This window comes from Juglans regia, chromosome 11, assembly GCF_001411555.2.
Source record: "Juglans regia cultivar Chandler chromosome 11, Walnut 2.0, whole genome shotgun sequence".
NCBI classification, from domain to species: Eukaryota; Viridiplantae; Streptophyta; class Magnoliopsida; order Fagales; family Juglandaceae; genus Juglans; species Juglans regia.
In genome coordinates, this window is record NC_049911.1 from 22717191 (window position 1) to 22738807 (window position 21617).

The following is a 21617-nucleotide window of genomic DNA, read 5'->3' on the forward strand; positions in this document are numbered from 1 at the left end:
CTCTATCTCGGACACCCGATGTCATTAAATAAATAAAAGACTAAACCTCTTCCTCCAAACGAAGATGTAGAGATTGTGTTGTCTTCCCGAGAGTTTAGGTTACATTGGTGAGTCTTAAGGACTTTGATGTGGGGTGGTTAATTCTCCCGTCATATACAAAATTAAAAAAAAAAAAAAAAAAACGGTTGAGTCCTTTGTTTGTAGTTTAATGCGATAATGAAACTAAAATGTTACAAATTGAATGCCCTCTGATAAGCAAATGGCAAGCTGAAAACCGTGTATATAAATATAAATTAATTAATTTCTTCATTAAGATTATTATTTTATTTTAAAAAATAATATTTACAATCATAAAGTACGTAAACATCGCACACTCATTTTGAAAAAAATAAATAAATATAAGATTTATATAAAAAAAAATTAATTTTTTACTTGTGGATCTAACTCTTTTTTAAAAAGAACGCACGACGCTTGCACAACTCATGATTATATATCTAACATTTGTGAACATGGACGGGACTTCAGCACATGTTCAAACCCGGTTGTATAGTAAGTGGAAAAACATGTTTCGTAAGATTGCCGAGTATTCAGGCTTACAAATAATTTTTTTCAATGATCAATTGCATGAGTTCGTTGCATCACAGCATTAGGAACGTGGTTCCCCGCCATGCTATTGCTTTCTTTCGCCGGCACCACATTTACACATTATATAATAATACTGCTGGGTTCTTGAAAATTTTGGCATGATCTTTGTCTCATGCAGCTTACAGAAATGTAAGTGGGCCCAAAATGGCTTATTTTCTAGTGAATTAGATGTAATGGAAAAAATGAAACACTAGGCCTCAATTAGATAGTGAATTGAGATGAAATGATCTGTAAATAATAATAAAATAATTTGAGTTGAGATGTTTTGAAGGGTTGGAGAAGGAGGGAGAGGAAGTTAAAATACAAAAACACTTCCTTGATCATTAAGTAAAAAAAAAAAAAAACTCAATCGGTGGGTTTTGTCAGTGGATTTTATAGGTGAGAGTAGTGAGAGTAATGTTATACTTCCATTCATCACCCCACATCCACCCCCCACAAAAATATTAAGTAAAGAAAAACACGAAAGGGGGGAATAGAATAAAGAAAAATCCACATCCCCTCTTTCTCCCACTAGAGGAAATGGCCAAAGAAGGGATATGGTATGTCTACCATTTCAAATTTATGGCCAGGTCTAGAAGAGCTTCTACTTGACGTATGGTTTGTTTTTTCTCCTGCTGCTTCAACCGACTTGCAACAGATTCAGGATCAAACCCTTGTGCATTCTGTGCTTCACTTAGTTCACACCGGACCTCTTGAAGCAACGCATCAACCTCTCTAACAAAGTCTACCCTCAAAAGTGTATCATCATCCTCAAGTGGAGGTCGAATTGGCCCTTGATGCTGTTTAGAGAACAAAACAAAAAAATAAAAAATAAAAGCTGTCACAAAGTTATATGACAGACTAATTTTATCATTATCATATAGCATTTGCATCAAATCTTGTTACATGTGTAGCTTACCTAAAATTAAATGAAAAATCCCAGAATGCCTAATATTATCCAAAAAGTAAATAGTCTCCCACTGGGAAAGTGCTCTATTAACTTGGATGGAATCAGAAGTGTAGAATTGTGCTTTTGTTTTCCCTCTAACAGAAAGATGTTGAACAAAACACACACCAACGATGGCAAACAAATTAAAGCAACGATAAAAAATTACACCACACAATTTACGTGATTCAGCAACGTGCCTACGTTCACAGAGCTGCAAAAGTTTTATTGATTCAGAGAAGATTACAATCATACAATCTCAACTCACACTCTCTAGGGCTTTTTCTCCCTCACAATATGCACTCACACTTTGCCTCTTTTGTTCACTCTGAAAACTACTGAAAATCATGTAAAAGAGATCAAAATATTACATATTTATAAAAAAGGGCACTAGAAACCCCAATTGGCAAAACAATACGTCGTTCGCTCGAGCGGCGTGTCAAGCGCGCTTCGAGCAAACAGCCAATAAACATTGGCTGGAGCGGTGTGTCGAGCACAGCTCGAGCGAACACTAAAGTTTGTGTCTCACTTGAATCCACTGTCGTGCAAGACTCAAGCAAACTCACAGGTGGAGCTTCGCTCGAGCCCACTGTTGTGCACACCTCGAGCGAAACTCAACCTACGAACTCATGGGTTGAGCTTCGCTCAAGCGCCAGGTCAAGCGACAGTCGAGTGAACTCACGAGTTGCACCTTTTCTGCTCATGAATCAGGCTCCACATGCAACCCAACGAAAGAGAAATTTGTTTTTTCCTCCAATTAGTCTAGTTATGTTCTACATGTTATTAACAATCAAAACCAAACTCCTAGAGGTTGGCTCGGGTGGCAAAGGCCTTGGTCTTAATGGTTTGCTCCTTCCAAGTCTAAGGTTCAAATCCTATTCAAACAATTTCTTGGGTCCATCGGACTAAGGGAATTTCCCCTTGAATTATCTGAGGTGCACTTACGGAAAACTCCTTGTTGCGGGCCAGTGCACCCCTGGGATAAGTAGGAACTTTGTTCTCGGACACCCCGTGCCAATAAAACAAAAAACAATCAAAACCAATTCTTATTGATATCTCATTCTGTGCTTTAATAAAATAAGTAGTTGATGCATTTGCCCCTACATGGAGAGATGGCTATGGTTCTGACTCAATACGGCTTGTGCCACTTCTGATTCCAACTGTGCATACACTAAAGAGTGTGGCAGATTTTAGAGAATCATGTGACTGTATACATGTAAAAAAAAGATTTCTTTAGTATCATTGATAAGGGAAGAGCAGCATATGGTTGAGATTAAAACCATAGAACAGACATCCAGAGCCAAAAAGAAAAAAGAAAAAGAGTAGGGCAGGTATAAGACGTTATAACTTATAACAGATCCTTGAGTTCAGCAAGAAACACACTTCGTAGCTGTGTCTATCATGTAATTCAATAAAAACCATAAATGGTTTGAATATTTGCAGGTTACCTTATCAATGTCAAATCCAGCTGGAACAAGAATGCTAAACGGATCCTCTCTTGGAAAGGTATCAACCATGAGCTTTTTGCATTCCTTCAGCCAGCCTTCATCACCAAACTCATCATGGATACTCAAAAGATCATTGAGCAGTCTCATGGCAGGGGTGGCCTCCCTTTTCAGAATCTCAGTCTAAAATTCGAAGTAAATTTAGATCTTTATAATTTTCCCCCAAGAAGAAAAATAGAAAATGAAAAGAGAGGGCCTAAAGGATTATTATGGTACAAGATGTACTAGGGTGGACATAAACATGTCTGGAACTCAACTTAAAATCAGCATGATCTCAGATAATATGTGAAAAAGTATATCAATTAGTTTCAGCTCCAAGATATTTTGAGCTTCAAGCCAGTTCTACAAATCAACTGCTAGTTCAAGAAAAATCTTGCAAAATATCTAAACAAGAAAGGCAGAACTTTGATTAGGACTTAATGACACAAACCAGATTAAGAAATGCAGTAAACTTCATTAGAATAACGAATATAAAAAATCAGATTGGAAGACACCTAATAGTACTTCACTTCCAAATATGACATTTTCTTACAAAAGGAAATTATAGGCATAGAGATAGACTCCTTCACCATTGGAGCCATTGAAAGATAAGCCACGCATGTTTTTTAGATTCAGATGATACAAATTACTTAAAGAGGCATTTTATTAGGAGATAATACATATTATCAAGGCGAAAAAATTCAGCATTAGAAATGTTAGAAGAAGAAAATTAAGTATACAACTAAAATTGCTTTTACAATTGTCTTAAAAAATTTAAGCTGACTTACACTGAAGTTCTTGAGAAATTTTAAGAAAGTTCAAAACCTTTTGCATATTGGCTTAAAAAAATTTAAGATGACTTGCACTGAAGTTCAAGAGAAGTTTAGCAAAGCACATACCTCAACCCTTCTGTATAACAGATCAAGACTTCTTATAGCATCCTTTTCCTCCTATAAAAGTGTGAGAAATATCGGAATCAACACTAGAGAGAGAGAGAGAGAGAGAGAAGACATCATATCAAAATTTCTATTGACCTCGTACTCTAGTTGTAAGATTTGCACACAAAAAAAAAAGGACAAGGGAGAACCATATACTGAAAAGAATGAAGGAGTTCCCAAATTTCCCTTTTGTAAGTCCTACTAAATATATTTGTTATAAATATAAATACAGGTTACATACCAAAAAATAAATAAATATATTTTTTATCAGTAAATAAAGGTTATTTTATTGAGCTATTGGTGGGATATCTTGTTCTTTCTAAGTGACAAGCCTCCAAGAAGATGACATCTTTTTTTTTTTGATAAGTGCCTCCAAGAAGATGACATCTAAATACCGCTTTGTTAAAACAATCATATGTTACAGAACAGCTTTGGTCATCAGAGTCCTTATTCAATAACGATGCTTCGCTCATAAGAAATGGCACATATCACCAACTTCTATAGGATAAGAGAAATAGTATTCAGGTTCATGATTTCTATATAGAAATTCCAGATTTTAATCTTTGATACAAATTGTTATCTTCAAACTTTTGTGAAAAATCGAACTTTCTTTACAAAATAAGTGGCACTGTATCATATACAAATATTTGAGATTTGTTAGACTGATTCTAAAATGCAATAACATTTCTCCAACTAAAGAGAAATGTTAATTTGAATGTTACTGGGATTGCAAACTTTGAAATCGGCACATTAAAAAGTCACTTCACAAAGAAAGAATGCCACAAATCCTTGGATGAATTGACATTCAAGGCTAGAGACCTTTCCTATGGAATCTTACTTGGAGAACTAGCCCCCACCCCCCAAGTGAAGATTCTTATCACAGACAACATGAGGAAGCAGGCATCACAGTGATTAACCAGTGCTGCATGTGTAAGAAGAATGAGAAATCTGTTGATGATCATCTTCAGCTGCATTGCAAGGTTTCCAACGCCTTACAGGTCATGGTTTTTGGCCTATTTGGGATTGGTTGAGCTATGGCTACTCGAGTGGTGGATCGTTAGCATGTTAAAAAGGACAACTTAGTAGCAATCAATGTGATTTATTATGGAGGATGATCCGCTCTTGCTTAAGGATGATCCTCTCTTGCTTATTGTGGTGTACTTGGCGAGAAAAAATGAGTATAGTTTTAAGAGTGTTAAAATCAATGTGGGAGCTGCAGACATCTTTTCCTAACACCCTCTTTCATTGGATAGTGCTCCAAAACAATGTAGCTTTTTCTGTTTCTTCTTTTCAGGATTTGCTAGCAGTTTTCCCATTTCCTAGTTAGGTGGATCTCTTGTATACTTCCTGTGTACTGAAGAAACACCCATTTTATGTCTGAATAAACTTTCCTACTTATGAAAAAACAAAAATGAATGTTGTAGCATTGCTTTAGGAAAAAAAAAAAAAAAAAAGATGAAAAGAAATCTTAAAAGACATCAAAAGACCAACTGACATCTCGGCGAGCAAGATCAAGGCGATTCCATATGACCATCAGTACAAGTTCAGTGAGTTCTCCTCTCTCTGCAGCTTCCTCAATTTTCTGCACAAAATAAAGTGCTCCACAGTGACAACCATCCAACATAACTTATTATTTAATGAACATGCTACCAAAGAGATGCATGTGGGCAGACAGAAATGAGATGAAGTGTCCTTATAGTGAAGACAAAATTTTCATTGTAATGACTATGTGAAGAAAACCAACCAAAGATAATGGGGATTTCCTCTCATAAAAAATTTCTACATGCTTATATGTGTGCAAAAAACAATGTAGAAAGAAAATATTCTCCTAGTTTTAGAGGCAGAATCTCTTGACAAATTAAGCCATTCATGAAGTAATGGCTATTGCTAATGTAGTTTCTGATTACCTCTTCCACTTCTTCAGCAGCTATGATGAAGCTTGAAACTAATCTCCGTGCTTTTTTGACATCTTGTTCCGGATATCCCTGCAAACGCATGGCAATTTCACGATACTCTTGGACCTTTCTCTCCTCTTCTTCATCTTCCTCTTGACGTCTTCTATGCAACTCCTCTGTCTTCCCCCGCTGCCGGGCTTGCCATTCCTAACCTAGAGAAGGTTAATGCCAACTCCAAATAGTGTATATTACACATATCACAACTTCAACATTACAAGGATTACAGATTAGGTTTAATATTCAGGCTACATAACATTGTTGTAGGCAGAATTCAGACTATGCCCCCAATATTCATAAATCAATATCTAAGTAGTCCATAAAGCTAGGTCAGCCGATCCATCAAATTAACGAATTAAATATTAACATCAATACCCTTTTTTATAGGTAGCTAAAGTTTTATTGAATCAAGTAAATAGGCGTAGATCAAGAACACAAAAAGTAAAAACATAGGAAAAATTTAACATGGGAAAAAACAATATATGATATAACTTATAAGTAGTAACATGGGAAGATTTTCTTATTTCATAATAGGTGACCATGAAAAGAGCCTCATCTTTAACTTCCATTTCAATTGCAATTTCAGAAACATAAACTCAGATTGGTCAATCTGTTAGCTGTAAAGGCATTATATCAAAAAATATTACAAATTAATGATTCAGTGGCAGATATAGCTAATCTACAAGATACACCGATCTTAGAAATCCAAGGAATTCAGCCGAATCTTCAAGAGAAAAAAAAAAAAAAAAAAGGGAGATTACCGATAATCATCAAGAATATGGAAAGACAAGAAAAGAAGAGACACCCAATTAAGCAAAAGGTGCAAAGCAAGTCATAGCTTATATCAAAGGCTACATACATCATCATAATACTCCTTCGGAAGCCCATCTATGAGCGGTTCATCTTTGCTCACGCTCCTCCTCAGAACTGGTTACCGAATCCCAACAAAAAAAGAGGGAGGAAAGAAAAAACTTCTAAGAGATTAGCAAATACTAGACTTTAAAAGGGTAAAAGGTATCTGTGGTGCTGGGAACTAACCTGAGAGGGATGAGTACTTGGGTTTAAAAGGATAAGGGAATGGAAGCACTGGAAGCCTAGCGAGCACTGCGGAGTGAGTTGGTAATGGCGGGGGAAGTAAGCACGTTAGCTTCAACACCTTTGCCTCCATTTTCACTCTTTAAGAGATAAATACCCAAAGACAGCCGGGGATATATTTATACTTAGAATAGTGCAGCAATTACTACTTGGGCCTAGAAAGAAAGCAAGAGAGCTTTTCGACACTCGGTTTGGTTTTGGGCCGTTGGCCTCTGGGAATAAATGACTGCCGAAGGTGGCTTTTTAGGGATTTGGATCTGCTGACAGAATTTTAAAGTTTAAAATGAGAAATAAATCAAGAGAAAATTATATTTGCAGTGGTGGAATGCGCAAGCATCACATAATCCTTTTGAGAAAGTAAGAAAATATGATATCCACGTGATAAAAAAATTAATTTTTTAATAGTAGACTACATTTTTTTTTAAAATGATTACATTGCGCTTGTACACTCTACGACTGTATTTAACATTACAAATACATCTCATAGTATTTTTAGAAGATCCAAATCTGATTTTTAGTACTGTGGGTTGAAATATACCATCTTAAATACAGTTTTAAATTAAAAAAAAAGTTTTTAAATGAATCATAAGACTCAAATTGAATTCATTTAATAAATAGTCGTGATTGAAGATTTGTTTAGTTTTTTAATTTTTAATTTTTTTCATGGCTAGAAATATGTTTACCATATTCGGGGAGTGGGATGTTCATGTAGCCCAAGAAATTGTTAAAGACACGTGGTTGAAATGCCGTAGAAGTAGGCAGTGTAATATTCTTCATTTTTCCAGTTGAAAGTATCAAAGATGCTAAAGAAAGTCGCATAAAACTTGAAGGCACCCTTTTCCCTCAAAATTTCAAGCCAAAAAAGACAAAGGAAATACCAACAACAATATATATATATATATATATATATATATATATATATATATATGGAAGTATAGTATTTTTAAAACTATATTGCCTCTCCAACGCCAGCTACAAAATTATAACCTTCCATTCTCAGAGAAGATTATAAGGCCATATGGATGAAGAAAGAAATCAGTTGCTAAGGCTGGCATTGCTTCACTTTGAGTCCAGACACCAGCACCTATAGTTTGGTTGTGAAATCTCATAAAGCTCATCTGCAGTCATCTGCTCAAGTTCCTCGGCTTTAAAGGAACCATAGTTGCTGATAGTGTTTTGGGAATGGTAAGCAGCAGTTGATATCTCAATACCATCTTGCTGATGATTTAGGCTACGCATTCTCTTGTAGAGCCGCATCACAGACACACAATCTTCATATGGATCATGAACACCAGCCTGGATATCGTACCTGTGAAACCAAAACCTTGTGACCCTAAATATTAACTAAAGCACTTACATAGTCAGCACCACTTTTCCAAGTAAATTAGAGCAGGACTTCTATGCCAAGTCCCACAGCTTTAGGAATAGATGAACAGAACAAGAGCAAACTATTTTATATAGTTGACTTCTCTAAAACAAAACTGCAATCACTCACAAGTTCACAACCCAATGAAGTATGCTCGATGAAGATTCTAAGAACTACGACCTAAACAAGTCTAAATTTGATGTTTACTACATAAACGTGTGTGTATTTAACGAGTCTTTCTTTATCCTTTCTCGAGGTCCCTCTTGGTTGTTCTGATAATATGTTTCCATTCACTCGGCTTTATATTGGAAAATAAAGTTTATGATAGACAAACTGAAAACAATTCCCAAAAGCAACAAAACTAAGAGAGTGACATCTAATGTTCCATGGAGGAAAACATGCCAAATTTGTCATTTCCACCATAAATAATGACTTCACAAATTTTATGAAGTCAAATTTAAATCTTTATGGTTCAAGAGAAGAAGAATTTACCATGAGCACAATACCAAGCCATAGGACCAAGTTTCTTTGGATAAAAACCATCCGCAATCTAAAGTAATTTTAAGAGAATCCAAAGAAAACTCGAGAGCACAAACAAATAAAAAAATAAAACAAAAAAGAGGACAAGAACTTGCCCCAGATATGTACGGATGAGGTATTTGAGAGAGTGGCTAACAAGATTTGTTTTCATCAATGGGTAGTATTTTGCTGAATCCCTGCATTAGAATGCAAACAAAAAGGAAAGGTATCTGTTGAGAACAAAATTGAGGTAGATTTCTACACAGAAAGCTTCACTCAAATAAAAATTAGGTTCACATCAAAGTATAAAAGCATAAATACGTTCCACTTTACCATCCAAAACGTGGAAGTTATGATTCAGAAATTTTTATCTTCAGGCAGAACTTTTCAGCCTAAATAGAATATATATGATTAAACTACTAGTTTCTCCAAATATTTACAATGGTCAATGCCAACACTTCTTAGGTTTGGCTGACCTGATGAGTGAAACATACATTTCACAAATACATTTCAACAGACAAACTACAGATAATTTCTACAAAGGAGAAAAAAAATAATACTTGCATATCATTCTCTGATCCTAACACGCATTTAAGATGCATCTGGAAACATTTGAAAACAAAAATATATAAGTTCATGATGTTTTCTGCTGAAATTGGAGGCGCAAATCCAGTCTTTATCAGACTTGGGGTCCATATAACTAATTCCAATATTGTTACTGTCCAAATCCCTATGGTGACACTGGGAGAGAGAGAGACAGAGAGAGAGAGCTATTAAATGCCAAGAGAATCAAGATTGCTCAATTTGAATAGATCATAAAGATGATGAAACAATTTTACAAAAAAAAAAAAGAAAATTATAAATAATTAAACAGTCTCATACAAGGTACTTCGTAAGATGTAGCAGATAAGTTATGGACTACACATCTCAGTTGCATATGATCATCTTGGATCAAAGTATGACATGATTGGAGTTTCATTCAAAACTAGCAGAATACAGTGGTGACATGGGGGATGAATGACAAAAAAATAAAGTATTTGATTTAAGAGTTGTGCTACACATAAGCCCCACACCCTGCACACCCACTTAAAAACATGTGATTTTACTTTTTTATCCTCATATTTCATATTGAATTCAATATGAAATATGAGGATAAAAAAGTAAAATCACATGTTTTTAAGTGGGTGTGCAGGGTGTGGGGCTTATGTTTAGAATTTTTCTTGATTTAATAAGGTGAAAAAACACAATAAAGTTTGGCAAGAACATAATGCTCAAACTTTGAAGACCATGAGAGGATAGTGTTAGAATTAGAGGCCATAATTTTCAACGACCCCTCTTCTTGGATGCCTGCTCACAATAGCTCACAATTCTTCAGCTTATTTGAACATAAGGAATATTGTTGTTTTTCTTCTTATTACTAGTTGAGTGTATCCTTTTAGATACTTCCTATGTACTCAAGTTGCACCCCTTTGTGCTTAGTAACATTTACATTACTCATAAAGAAAAATCTAATTAAAATAAGTACAAGCAATTTTTGCATTTTTTTTACATCAATGGTGTAATATGAGTAGTGTTTCAAATGTCATTTTGTTCATTTTATTAAAAAAAAAATCTTTCTTGATTATTGCAACACATGGAAATGCCTCAATCTGTCCTGGTTTTAGGCTTCCATTTCATTATACTCATCATGGATATTTTTCAAGATTAAATTTTAACATGTCCTTGTATTAAGTACTTGTGGAATCTAGAAAGAATTTCTAATACCTCAGCAGATGATCGGGATAAGTCATTCCCAAGCAATCCAAATCATGCTCTAATGCATGCCCAACAAGAAGCCTAGCCTTTCCACCGTTCAACCTTTCCCTTCCCGTGGGCTCTGCATTGTACAAAATTTGCAAAATCTTTTCTCGAACTACATTAAGTGGCAAGGCATCTCTTAGATGCTCTTCTGTTAACCCAGTTATTTCAAATCTGACAAACATTTATGGCATGATAGGTGAATGATTAGAAGGTACATTCGAGATAATTCTTCTAAAACTAAGACGGCATAAAGCACATAAGCACCTATAAGTAGTGATTGGGATTTGGGGACGCACATAAGTGTGCAAAATTACATTCTCATCTTCGTCAATCAGGCAAACGCTAGCACAAAGGTCAAGTGATCCATCACTTCCACCACCAACCATTTCACAATCTATAGCAATTGCTTCAGGAACTCTGCAATTTTGGTTTACAAAATTTGAGTCTGAATACAGCATTTTCACTGTTCCCTGCAACAGTTCAACCCAAGTTTTATAAGAAAAGCTTTCATGTCTAGATACAGTTTCTGCTGAGTTTCTTTGATTGATAACATCAGTTTTTGCATGGGGTGCTTGAAGTTCTCACTAATCACCATACTTTTCTTTTATAGGTAAATAAAATTTCATTGAATGAAGAAAATAGGTGAATCCCAAGTACACAGGATGTATACAAACAGAAATCACCAATCAACATACTATTGGAGTAGGTGGAGAGACACAACAGCTTCTCTTATGCTCGCTGAGAGAACTGGGGCTATCAAAAACTCTCAAGCAAAGATCACAGCCCTGTTCAGAGAAAATCTTTGAACAAATTGCTTTTGGCAATGGACCTATACAATAAAGAATATTTAAGAAAAAAACTTGAGATAAACAATTTAAAAGATGAATCAAAACAAATATGCAATACTTTAATCAGAATGAATATGGAATAATATCCCACCGATAACATGTTCCCTAAGTGATTCAAAAGATTTGCAGTGCTTTTGACACACCCCACATCTAGGCTCATGAACTGAATGGTTTGAGATCTTCATGTGCTCGACAAGATGGCCCTTTTTCTTATATTGTTTGTAGCATGCAGGACATTTATGCCTGTCAATAAATACATTAAAAAAATGCTTCAAGAATTTGGAGCCACGACTATATATTACAGTGACAAAACAGAAACAACCTCAGAGTCATAACGTTAACGTGTATCATTGAATTAGACAGTACGTCAGTTGCACTATTGTTATCCTTCCTTGTTCAATACCAAGTACATTATTAAAATAAGGCATGTCAGGGTTCAATAACATGAGAAGGCGGAAGGCTTTGAGTAGTATGATACTTTCTAATTCTGTATTCCATGTAAGGAAGTATTGGAAAAAGAATGGTTCTAGAAACCGGACTAGGACAAGAGAAGCCAGAGATTCAAGGTTCAGTTACAAACCTCCGGGGTACTGTGTTACAAATCAACGAGTATAAGTTATTCACCACAATCCGATTGCATGAATGGACAGAGCAAGGTGAGCTTTTTAATATTGAAAATATTGTTCAAATCCTAACATTGCTCGAACAAAGGCAATAAAAACATTTGCAACAAACAAACCAACAAATTGATAGAACCCCACCCAAAAACAAAGAAGATCAAAACTCAAGCTTTCCATTTGTACTCAGAGTTTTCCCAGCAACCAACCACACCCATTTTGAAATACATGCTATAAACTGCCGCAGAAACCTCACTAATAGCGAAAATAGAAGTGTGAGAGAAAGAGGAAGAGAGAAAAGGGAGTCGGGACCTTGTAGTTAGGGTTTTGGAAAAGTCTGCTGCTGCTTCGGAGTCCATGCAGATTGTAGAATCCAAAGATGGCGGGTAATTGCTATGTGAGAATCGGGCGGAAGAATACAATTATACAAATAAGAGCACGAAATGTAGGTGAAGTTTGATTCTCTGAATGTCGGAATTATCAGAGGCCTCGTTGTAGCGGCGACTAATTTCCAGTTGTTAACTCGACCGTGTCGAATCAAACTTTTGATAAAGCTTTGGAAAACCAGTACATGAAGTTTGTACATTTTCATAATTTGAGAATAGTTTTTAAATTTTATAAAATTCGTAATTAATTACCTCCGTCATTTTATACCTTTAACGGAAAGTTACATGCCAATTTTTACTAGCTAATGTGTGACATCAATACTTACATTAGCCAATTAAAGATTAACATGTGGCATCAGCTATCAATGTCGCTGTTAATTTTTTGAATTATTCTATTTTTAAACCTCTACACCACACACTGTTTATCTGCATGATTTAATTTAAAAAGTAAATTTTAAAATTTAAATTTTAACATATCAAATTTTATTATTTGAATTTTATATTATATCATATAAGCAGTTTGTAGTGTATGATAATAGTAAGACAAATTAATAAAAGTACTTAATAAGAATACAAAACTGCAAAGACATACTAATTTTAGAGAAAAGCTGGGGAGCGGTCCAGCTGCTCCCCCTTATTAAGTAGCTCTTCAATGGTTGTGCACTTTCTAGTGTTTACTCTACACTTGCATACACTTTATCAAAGAAACATACAACCCCTCCATCACTCCGTCTTCTTCCAGGTACGGGTAGGTAGCGAGGACAGATCCGCCCCCTTTCAACGGGGCAGAGCACCCAGTCCTTCAGATGCGGGGGGTGGGGGAGGGATAGGGGCAAACCCCGCCCCGCAAATCCCCCATCCCGCCCATATTATATATATAAGTATATATATATATATATTAAAAAAAAAACCAGGCATGGTTTTTTTTTATAAATATATCCATAACGAAACAACGCCGTTTTGTTCTCCCCTCCCCCAAGATCACCCTCCCACTCTCTCTCTCTCTCTCTCTCTCTCTCTCTCACTCACTCACCGTAACCGTAGCCGTCGCCGCAACCTTCCGTGATTCTATCTTCATCTCTGTCACCGAAGGTAAGAAATCCTAAATCTACTACAATTCTTTGTGATATTTATTTTATGGAATGGAGATTAGAAGAATGATGGGATTTCATCGGAGATGGAGGATGTGATTTTGTGAATTGGGTGATGTGGAGACTTGATTGTGCATGTGGTTCACTGGTTTGAATGGTTGATGAACAATGTGTACAGTGTGTTCGTGTGTGAATCTCTCGTGATTAGTTTTTTTTTTTCATTTTTTTCGAAATACCCTAAATTATTTTAAGGTTTCAGATTAGGGTTCCAATTACTATCAATCCTAAATTTTGAGCTATTAAACTGATGGTAATAAACTAATCTTAGGTTAAAAAATATATATTATATATTCCAATTACTATCAATACTTTCTTAGTTTTTTACCAAAATTATCAATTTACACTTTAAGCTATTAACGAAATTTCAAAGATTTACATTAATGTGGGATAAGATATGATCATTAACAACTTTTATAACCCATTTTAATTGGGTATTTACAACTTTTATAACTAATTTTAATTGGGTATTTTATTTTTTTTACAACTTTTATAACACATTTTAATTAGGTATTTCATTTTTTTTTTTATGTTTGATGTTTGATCTTCCAACTTTCAATATATATGTTAATGCTTGGATGTTAATTGTTTGACATGCTGCTATGTTTGTTTTAATTTCATATTTCATTTTTGCTTGAGTTCATGGATATGTCAGCAGATTCTAGTGCGAACTCTCCTTTCTATGCCCAGGGTACCCCTACCCCTACACCTACCCCTACTCCTACTTTTACTCCTACCCCTACCCTTGGCCCAACACCTACCCCTATGACACCTTACCCGCCCTCAAGCCCAACAAGAAACATGATTCTATAGTTTGAATTTATTTTACCAAACTAGAGGGTGGTGACTCCAATAACCCACAAGCCAAGTATAACTATTGTGAAAAAATCTATGGATGTCATTATAGGAAACATGACACCTCACAATTAAATGTGCACTTAGAAGAGTAATACAAAAAAAGTCTAATATTAAGATCACAAGAGAAGAGCCAATCTGGGCTAAAAATTGGACTTCAAAAATGGCGGATGGGACTAGTGGGGGTGCAACTTTGAGAGGGTATACTAAGTATGATCTCGATGAGTGTAGAAGACACCTAACTCGTATGGTCATCATGGACGAACTACATTTTCAAGTTGTTGATGGGAAAAGGTTCCAAGCGTTTACTCGCTACTTAAAACCAAAGTTTAATATTCCTTCTCGTTACACGGTGGCAAAAGATGTAAAAAAAAAATTTTGTCTGAAAAAGAGAAGTTGAGGGGTGAATTGGCCGGTCATTTTGTTTGCCTTACAAATGATACTTGGACATCAGTCCAAAATTTTAATTATATGTCTTTAACTGTGCATTTTGTTGATTGTAATTGGACATTGCATAAGAAAATTATAAAATTTTGTCAAATCACCAATCATAAGGATGAGACAATTGGAAATGCCTTAGAGGCCGTAATAAAGGAGGGTTGACCTGAGTTCTTACTGTCACAGTTGATAATGTCTCATCTAATGATGTCGCATTGGGACATCTGAAGACATATCTTAGAGAGGCAAATAAGACAATCTTAGGTGGTAAGTGTCTGCATGTGAGATGTACGGCACATATTCTGAATCTTATTGTTACTGATGGTTTGAGGGATCTTCATGACTCGATTGCTTGAGTCAGGACTGCTGTGACATGGGTAAGATCTTCTCCTTCGAGGTTGGAGAAATTCAAGATTGCTTCAAGGTCTGTGGACCTAACATCCAAGAAGGGTCTTTGTACTAATATGCCTACACAATGGAACTCAACATTTTTTATATTGGAGGCGACTCAAAAATATAGGCTAGCATTTGCACTATTGGGTGATGAAGACATTAAATATGTTAAATACTTTGATGAACACAGGGGATTGGGAAAACCCGTAGATGATGATTCGGAGATTGTATCTATTTTTGTAGAGTTTTCTAAGTTTTTTTATGAGGTCACCATGACGATATATGGAATTTTGTACTCTACATCACATCAATTCTATCAGCAAATATGTAGGGTAAAAGAAGAATTAGATGACATGGTCGCGGGTGGTCATTATAGGTTGTGGGAGATGGCATTGGTTATGAGGTCAAAGTACGACAAGTATTAGGGAGATTTTACTAGAACTAATATTTTGTTATATATAGCTGTCGTCCTTGACCCGAGGTTTAAGGTGTATGTCATGATATTTGGATTGGGCTTTGCGTAGGGGCAAGCATGGGCATAGCTTATTGTAGCAAGGGTTCGGGAAACCCTTTGTAGATTATTTGATGAGTTTATCGTCCTGCGGGGTGATAATATTGCGGCACCTACACCTACCCCCACACTAGTTCAAGAAGTCGATAGTGGGAAAAGACGTAGATTGGACTGGGGTGAGTGGTTTGAACAGACCCCCTTAATGCGGAGTTATGTAGAGGCTCAATCAGAGATAGACAGATACTTAACAGCGGAGGTAATACCATTTTCACGAGATTTCGATATATTAAATTGGTAGAAGGTGAATGCCGTAAAGTATCCCATCCTTGGAGAGATAGCCCGCAGTCTTTTGGTCATCCCTGTTAGCACCGTAGCCTTAGAGTCGGCCTTTAGCTCCGTATTAGATTCATTTCGGAGTTCATTAGCTCCTACCAATGTGGAGGCTTTGATTTATACGCAGAATTGGATCAAGAGAACTCCAATTCATATTCTATATGTTCTTGAGTATGAGGAGACCAACGTCGAGGAGAAGGGTGGTGCTCAGCATGGATCTGGTATTTATTTTAATTTAATTTTTTAATTTCTTATTAATTTATTTATTTTCATTTAATTGATATTCAGTAATTTTATTTTAAATTTTATTGTTATTATGATACATGAGACGACGTCTACAGCTACCTCCGATGCAGTATGACTTTGTATTGGACCCACCATTGCCATAGTTTGCACAATTTGTCCTTTATTTGTTTTTTGCATTTATAATTTTATATCACATTTTAGTATCTAATTATTTTGCTTGCTTTTATTTTAGTTTTTATATTCTCAATATACAATTATACATATGCCGAATCCTAATGACCGATCTATGCTCATCTATCTCATCTTCATCTCAAATTCTAATTGCCCAATCTCAATCTTATCTTGGTTCATGGTTAGTACTTTCAATATTTTATATTTTAATATTTTAATATTTTAAATTTTTGTTTCATTTTATAATTTTATAATTCTAATTTGTTTTATTTTTAACTTATTAATATTTCGGGTTTTATAACTTATTAACATTTATGATCTTTATTTTCAGTCTCACAGTAGTCGACACAACTCACCACTCAGTGAACTCACCGCCACAGCGCCATCTCAAATTGATCAAATTGAAAAATTATGAGTTATTATTGTTAATTTACAATTAAGTATAATGTTGTTACAATAGTTAATAGTACAATTTGTAATATTTAATAATTTTAGTGGAGTTTGTAATATTGTAATAGTTTAAGTTTATTAGTTCTCTTAGAGTTTTAATTTGTATAATTGTAAATTGTAAATTGTAATAGTTTAGTGCCTTAGTGATGATTATTACTTAATTAGTTAATATTTGAGATTTAGTATATAGTTAATAGTTCTATCTATATATGTATATTTGTTTTCAATTTTTAAATATATTTATTTATTTTAGTTAAATCATGGGCCCAAAAATGGATTATGGACCCAAAGTGGCCTAAAAATAGATTCTGGGCCATTTAGGGCCCAGAAAAATTACCTGGGCCAAAGGCCCAATAGGGGGGGGGGGACGGATGGGGGTCCACCCCTGCACCCCGACGAACGGATGGGGTACGCGGGGGCGGGTAGCACCCCTACTTCCAAGAGATCCAACCCGAACGAAATCTCACCCCACACTCATCCCTGACAGCGCTCAACCCAGACACACACACACACACACACACACACACTCTCTCTCTCCTTCCTTCCTTCCCACTCTATCTTCCATCTGGATATGTCCTCTCTCTCTCTCATCTTTTTCTCCCCCCGAATGAATCCTGCGTGCCCCCTCTCCCTCACGAATAATCCTCTCTCATTTTCTTAATTCTCCTTTATATACTCCATGGCTCAAGACCTATTTCTCCTCCATTAAAATCCTCCACCCATAATTGTTGTGATGCATATGAACAATTGAAAAAGCAAAAAGAAAAGGAAAGATTAAAGGCAACATTGAAGGAAGAAAATAAAAAAAGAGTGAATTTATATATATTTACTAGAGCATTTAATGTAAAGAAAGGTGAAAGAAAATAGAATCGCGCACACACATGCATGTATAGTTGCAATGAAGAGGCCGCCATTCTCTTACAACTGCAGTGGTGCCTTCTAGTGGAGACTGTCGCGATAAATCTTCAACTAGATTTGGTTCAAGCGGAAAGCAAAGTAAGAAGATGAAGGCGTGGAAAGCGGAAGAGAAGGGGCATTATACGGAGTGGGTCACTAGAGATGAAGGGGAGATAGACGAAGTGGGTGGAGACGGAGTGCAAAGGTAGCCGTGCAAGAGTGGGGTTCCCTGCTGAGAGTAGGTTGTGCGATTTATGGAGAGGGGTTGTGCAATTCCTGGAGAGGGGGTTGGGAAATGGCAAAGGGGGGTGGCAGACTTGGTGGCAATGCAAAGAGACCTAGACAAAGACGAAATGAGGAAGAGGCTAGGAGAGATGAAATGAGGAAGAGCTTAGTCTTGCGTGTGGTGATTCTGTGTGGTGAGATCTAATTAGTCTATTGTGTAGCAAGCTTGGTCGGACCCAGATAGCCAAACCATCCCGCAACGTTTCTCCTAATTTAATCAAGTCAACTATTATTTGCCTGTACAAGTTCCTCTTTAAAATTAAAGTCGATACAACAACAATGAAGGACTTTTTGTTTCAAAAAAAAAAAAAACAATTTAGGAGTTTTTTGTCCTGCGTAATGTCTCAATAAGTACCGTTACCAAGGTCCAAACGAGTCCATTGGGCCAATTGATTTATTTCTTAAGTCGATTACTGTTAATATGAGGCCCAAAAGTAATTTTAATATCATAATCTCATACTTTTTTTTTCTTGTTTTTTATAAAAAAAATATATATAACTTAATTATATTGAAATATTTAAAAATAAATAAAAATAAAAAATAGATCAAAATCCATTTCTACAAAGAAATTGAATTTAAGTATAATTATACAAATTAGATTATAAGATATCATAAGGAGAGTAACAACGGTTATAAGCTTTTAGCAATGACGTCATTGATAATGGTACAAGAAATCCCATTAGATTTGTGTTATTTTTTTTCTCTAGAAATTCTATTTACAACTCGGTATGTATAATACACATATTAACGTATTTACATGGTATAATTTTATTTGAAAGATAATTTTTAAAATTTAAATATTACAAATCAAATATTATCATTTAAGTAATGTAAATGATATACTGCTCTACACACTAACTTCATAATCGAATAATTTTTTTCTTGAAAAATTATATTATTAAGTTGGTTTGTTGCTTACATGATATAATTTGATTTAAAAAATAAAATTTAAAATTTAAATCTTATAAATCAAATCTTACCATTTAAATAATGTGGATAATATACTCTACATATGGATTTAATAATAAAATAATATATATTTTTTAATTGCTAAAAGATGAAAGAACACATGACTCGTACACCACATAATATTTTTAATTGCCAAAGAGTACATCCCACTTTACAATATTTTTGACCGAATTAAAGAAAGAGTAATGCTACATGTAAAGGTAGAGTATGCAAATGACGTATAGTCATTTTAAAAAAGAGTGAAATTCATTATTTAAAACTTAATTTTTTTATATGAATCTCGTATTTATTCACTTTTTTTAAAATAATTGCACGACGGTTATGAACTCACGACTGCAACTGTTATTTTTTTAAAAAAAGAAAATATATATTTTTCAAAGAGGATTATTATTATTTCTTATTGTCAGTAAAAATTCGTGAATTTTCTCCTTTAATAAAATAACTTTTCAAACAACCTTGCATTTATCACAAAGCAATGAGAGAATTGTTTGGAGTTGACATGAGATGATGATCAACACGGATTATCACTCATCTTTTATCATTTTCTCTCAAACATCCTGTCTCCATTAACATTCCTTTCCCATCCAAATTGGCCTTTCAGCCACGCTATGCCACATAAGAAATTCATCGAGAATTTCTATCGACTGTGTAAAATCTTTTTTTTTTGTATTTTTTTCAAATATTTTTTTAAACCTCTTAAACTTTTTTTTTTTTTAAAAAAGAAAAAAATCACAAACTTATGAAAAATATTTCTTTAATCATTAAGTAAATATACATGTCTGGTTCGATGCCCCCTCAACTTCCAGCTTGTATGGATGCTATTATATGTGGGGGCAAAGTCCCAACTTTCATAGGTAGTACCTACATTTTGAACGGGAAACTGATGTCAACTTGCAATATTTTCATCCTATTTTCCTTTTGTTATAGATTGATATTTTCATCCTACATTTTTCTTTTGGTTCGTCAGATTATAAAGTTATTTTTATTAAAAAATAGATCTAACGGATCAAATAAAATTACGTCAGTTTATAGGATTATTTTTATGTAATTTCTTTGTAGATGTAGCAGTCCTCTATTTATTTTATGAGAAGTAAATCTATAAATTAATATAATTTTATATGATACGTTAAATTTACTTTACAATAAATATAATTTTACAATTTAACATATCATAGCATTCCTATTGGATTCCTTATAACCTATTTTTCTTATAATTTGAGGAAAAATTTAGTGAATGCTCTCAAAATCCCATTCCATCCGGATTCTTATTTTAGGGAAAAGATTTAGAGAATGAATAGTTGTTCTCCATATTTGGAGAATTACTATTCATCCCCTAAATCACTTTTATCAATATTTTATTCATTTTAATTAAATTAATTCTTCTTCCAACCATCTATACTTTCTTTCATACTCATATTTGTTATAATTTTAAATAATAATTTTAAAAATAATTTAAATAACTACAACAAATATAAAAAATATAAAATAATTTTAAAAATTTTAAAAATAATTAAAATTTGATTTAAAATATTCACTAAAGTAATAGTTCAAAACATAAGAAAAAATATTGAGTAGTTAAATTTGTAAATGAAAGTGAGAGAAAAAAGTAATAAAGAAAGAATATATAAATATTATTTTAATACAGTAAGAAATAAGATGTAGAAGGTTTTTAAAAAATGAGTAAAATTTAAGAAATTTTTTTAAAAAATGTACTTTTTAACTAAATTATAGAGAATTTTATAGGAAATCTAATAAGAATGCTCTCACTTGATCAAGTTATATCAATTTGTAAGTTTATTTTTATAAAATCTCTCTATATCTAAAAATATTTCTCTTATTTTATTGGAGGGTAGAGTTGGGATTGTGCCAACACCTAGCTACAAGCCTACAAACATCATTATCAAAATTTACAAAGTAAAAAACGTTGGGAGTGGGAGAAGAATGTTGTCAGTACGACATGTTACTGAAAATGTGAGGATGATGGATGGAGATGAAGATGCATGCGCATGTGGTGGTCCATGACCATGAAGATGCCTCCTCGAATTCCTTGTGTGGATGTTATCGTTACGTGGGGGCAAAGTCCCAACTTTTATGGTCCTCAAAATCCTCGTAATGCATGATAGAGCACATGAAAATGAAGATGGAACAGAGCACAAGGAGGGTTTTTCAAGGCTCCACATTCATTGCATGCGAAAAAGTGGCCGCCAGCTACCGAAAAATGGCTCGAAAGAAGTGTTTATATATAAATATATATATATTTTATATTTTTTTTAATCATTATAAATATTTAAAAAAAATAAAAAATTTATAATATTATTAAAAAATATTTTTTTTAATCACTAAATA

At 34.3% G+C, this 21617-nt stretch overlaps 2 protein-coding genes across 2 annotated transcripts; both read right to left on the bottom strand.

Moving 5' to 3' along the window:
• Nucleotides 1-940: 940 nt before the first annotated feature.
• On the bottom strand, nt 941-7117 carry LOC109010921 (protein PALE CRESS, chloroplastic). The gene is made up of 7 exons (XM_018991888.2): nt 6983-7117; nt 6804-6871; nt 5900-6094; nt 5488-5574; nt 3954-4004; nt 3019-3198; nt 941-1424 (listed from the first exon to the last, which is right to left on the bottom strand). The coding sequence occupies exons 1-7, from the start codon at nt 7110-7112 to the stop codon at nt 1191-1193; spliced, it is 945 nt and encodes a 314-aa protein (XP_018847433.2). The 5' UTR covers nt 7113-7117; the 3' UTR covers nt 941-1190.
• Nucleotides 7118-7984: 867 nt separating this feature from the next.
• LOC109010922 (apoptosis-enhancing nuclease) lies at nt 7985-12724 on the bottom strand. The gene is made up of 7 exons (XM_018991889.2): nt 12502-12724; nt 11664-11815; nt 11420-11553; nt 10989-11194; nt 10689-10895; nt 9041-9121; nt 7985-8348 (listed from the first exon to the last, which is right to left on the bottom strand). Exons 1-7 carry the CDS (start codon nt 12546-12548, stop codon nt 8099-8101), a joined length of 1077 nt encoding a protein of 358 aa, XP_018847434.2. The 5' UTR covers nt 12549-12724; the 3' UTR covers nt 7985-8098.
• Between the last annotated feature and the right edge of the window lie 8893 nt (nt 12725-21617).

Bases quoted from the DNA above. Each gene is read 5' to 3' on its own strand.
- LOC109010921 (XM_018991888.2), bottom strand. From the start codon at position 7,112: ATGGAGGCAAAGGTGTTGAAGCTAACGTGCTTACTTCCCCCGCCATTA. The intron at 4,005-5,487 runs GTCAGTTGGTCT...ACACTTTTATAG, and splicing joins TTGATCTTGCTCGCCGAGAT to GAGGAAAAGGATGCTATAAG. The intron at 3,199-3,953 runs GTATGTGCTTTG...TTCGAATTTTAG, and splicing joins TGTTATACAGAAGGGTTGAG to ACTGAGATTCTGAAAAGGGA.
- LOC109010922 (XM_018991889.2), bottom strand. From the start codon at position 12,548: ATGGACTCCGAAGCAGCAGCAGACTTTTCCAAAACCCTAACTACAAG. The intron at 10,896-10,988 runs GTGCTTATGTGC...AATGTTTGTCAG, and splicing joins ATCCCAATCACTACTTATAG to ATTTGAAATAACTGGGTTAA. The intron at 9,122-10,688 runs GTATTAGAAATT...ATTCTAATGCAG, and splicing joins TATCCCGATCATCTGCTGAG to GGATTCAGCAAAATACTACC.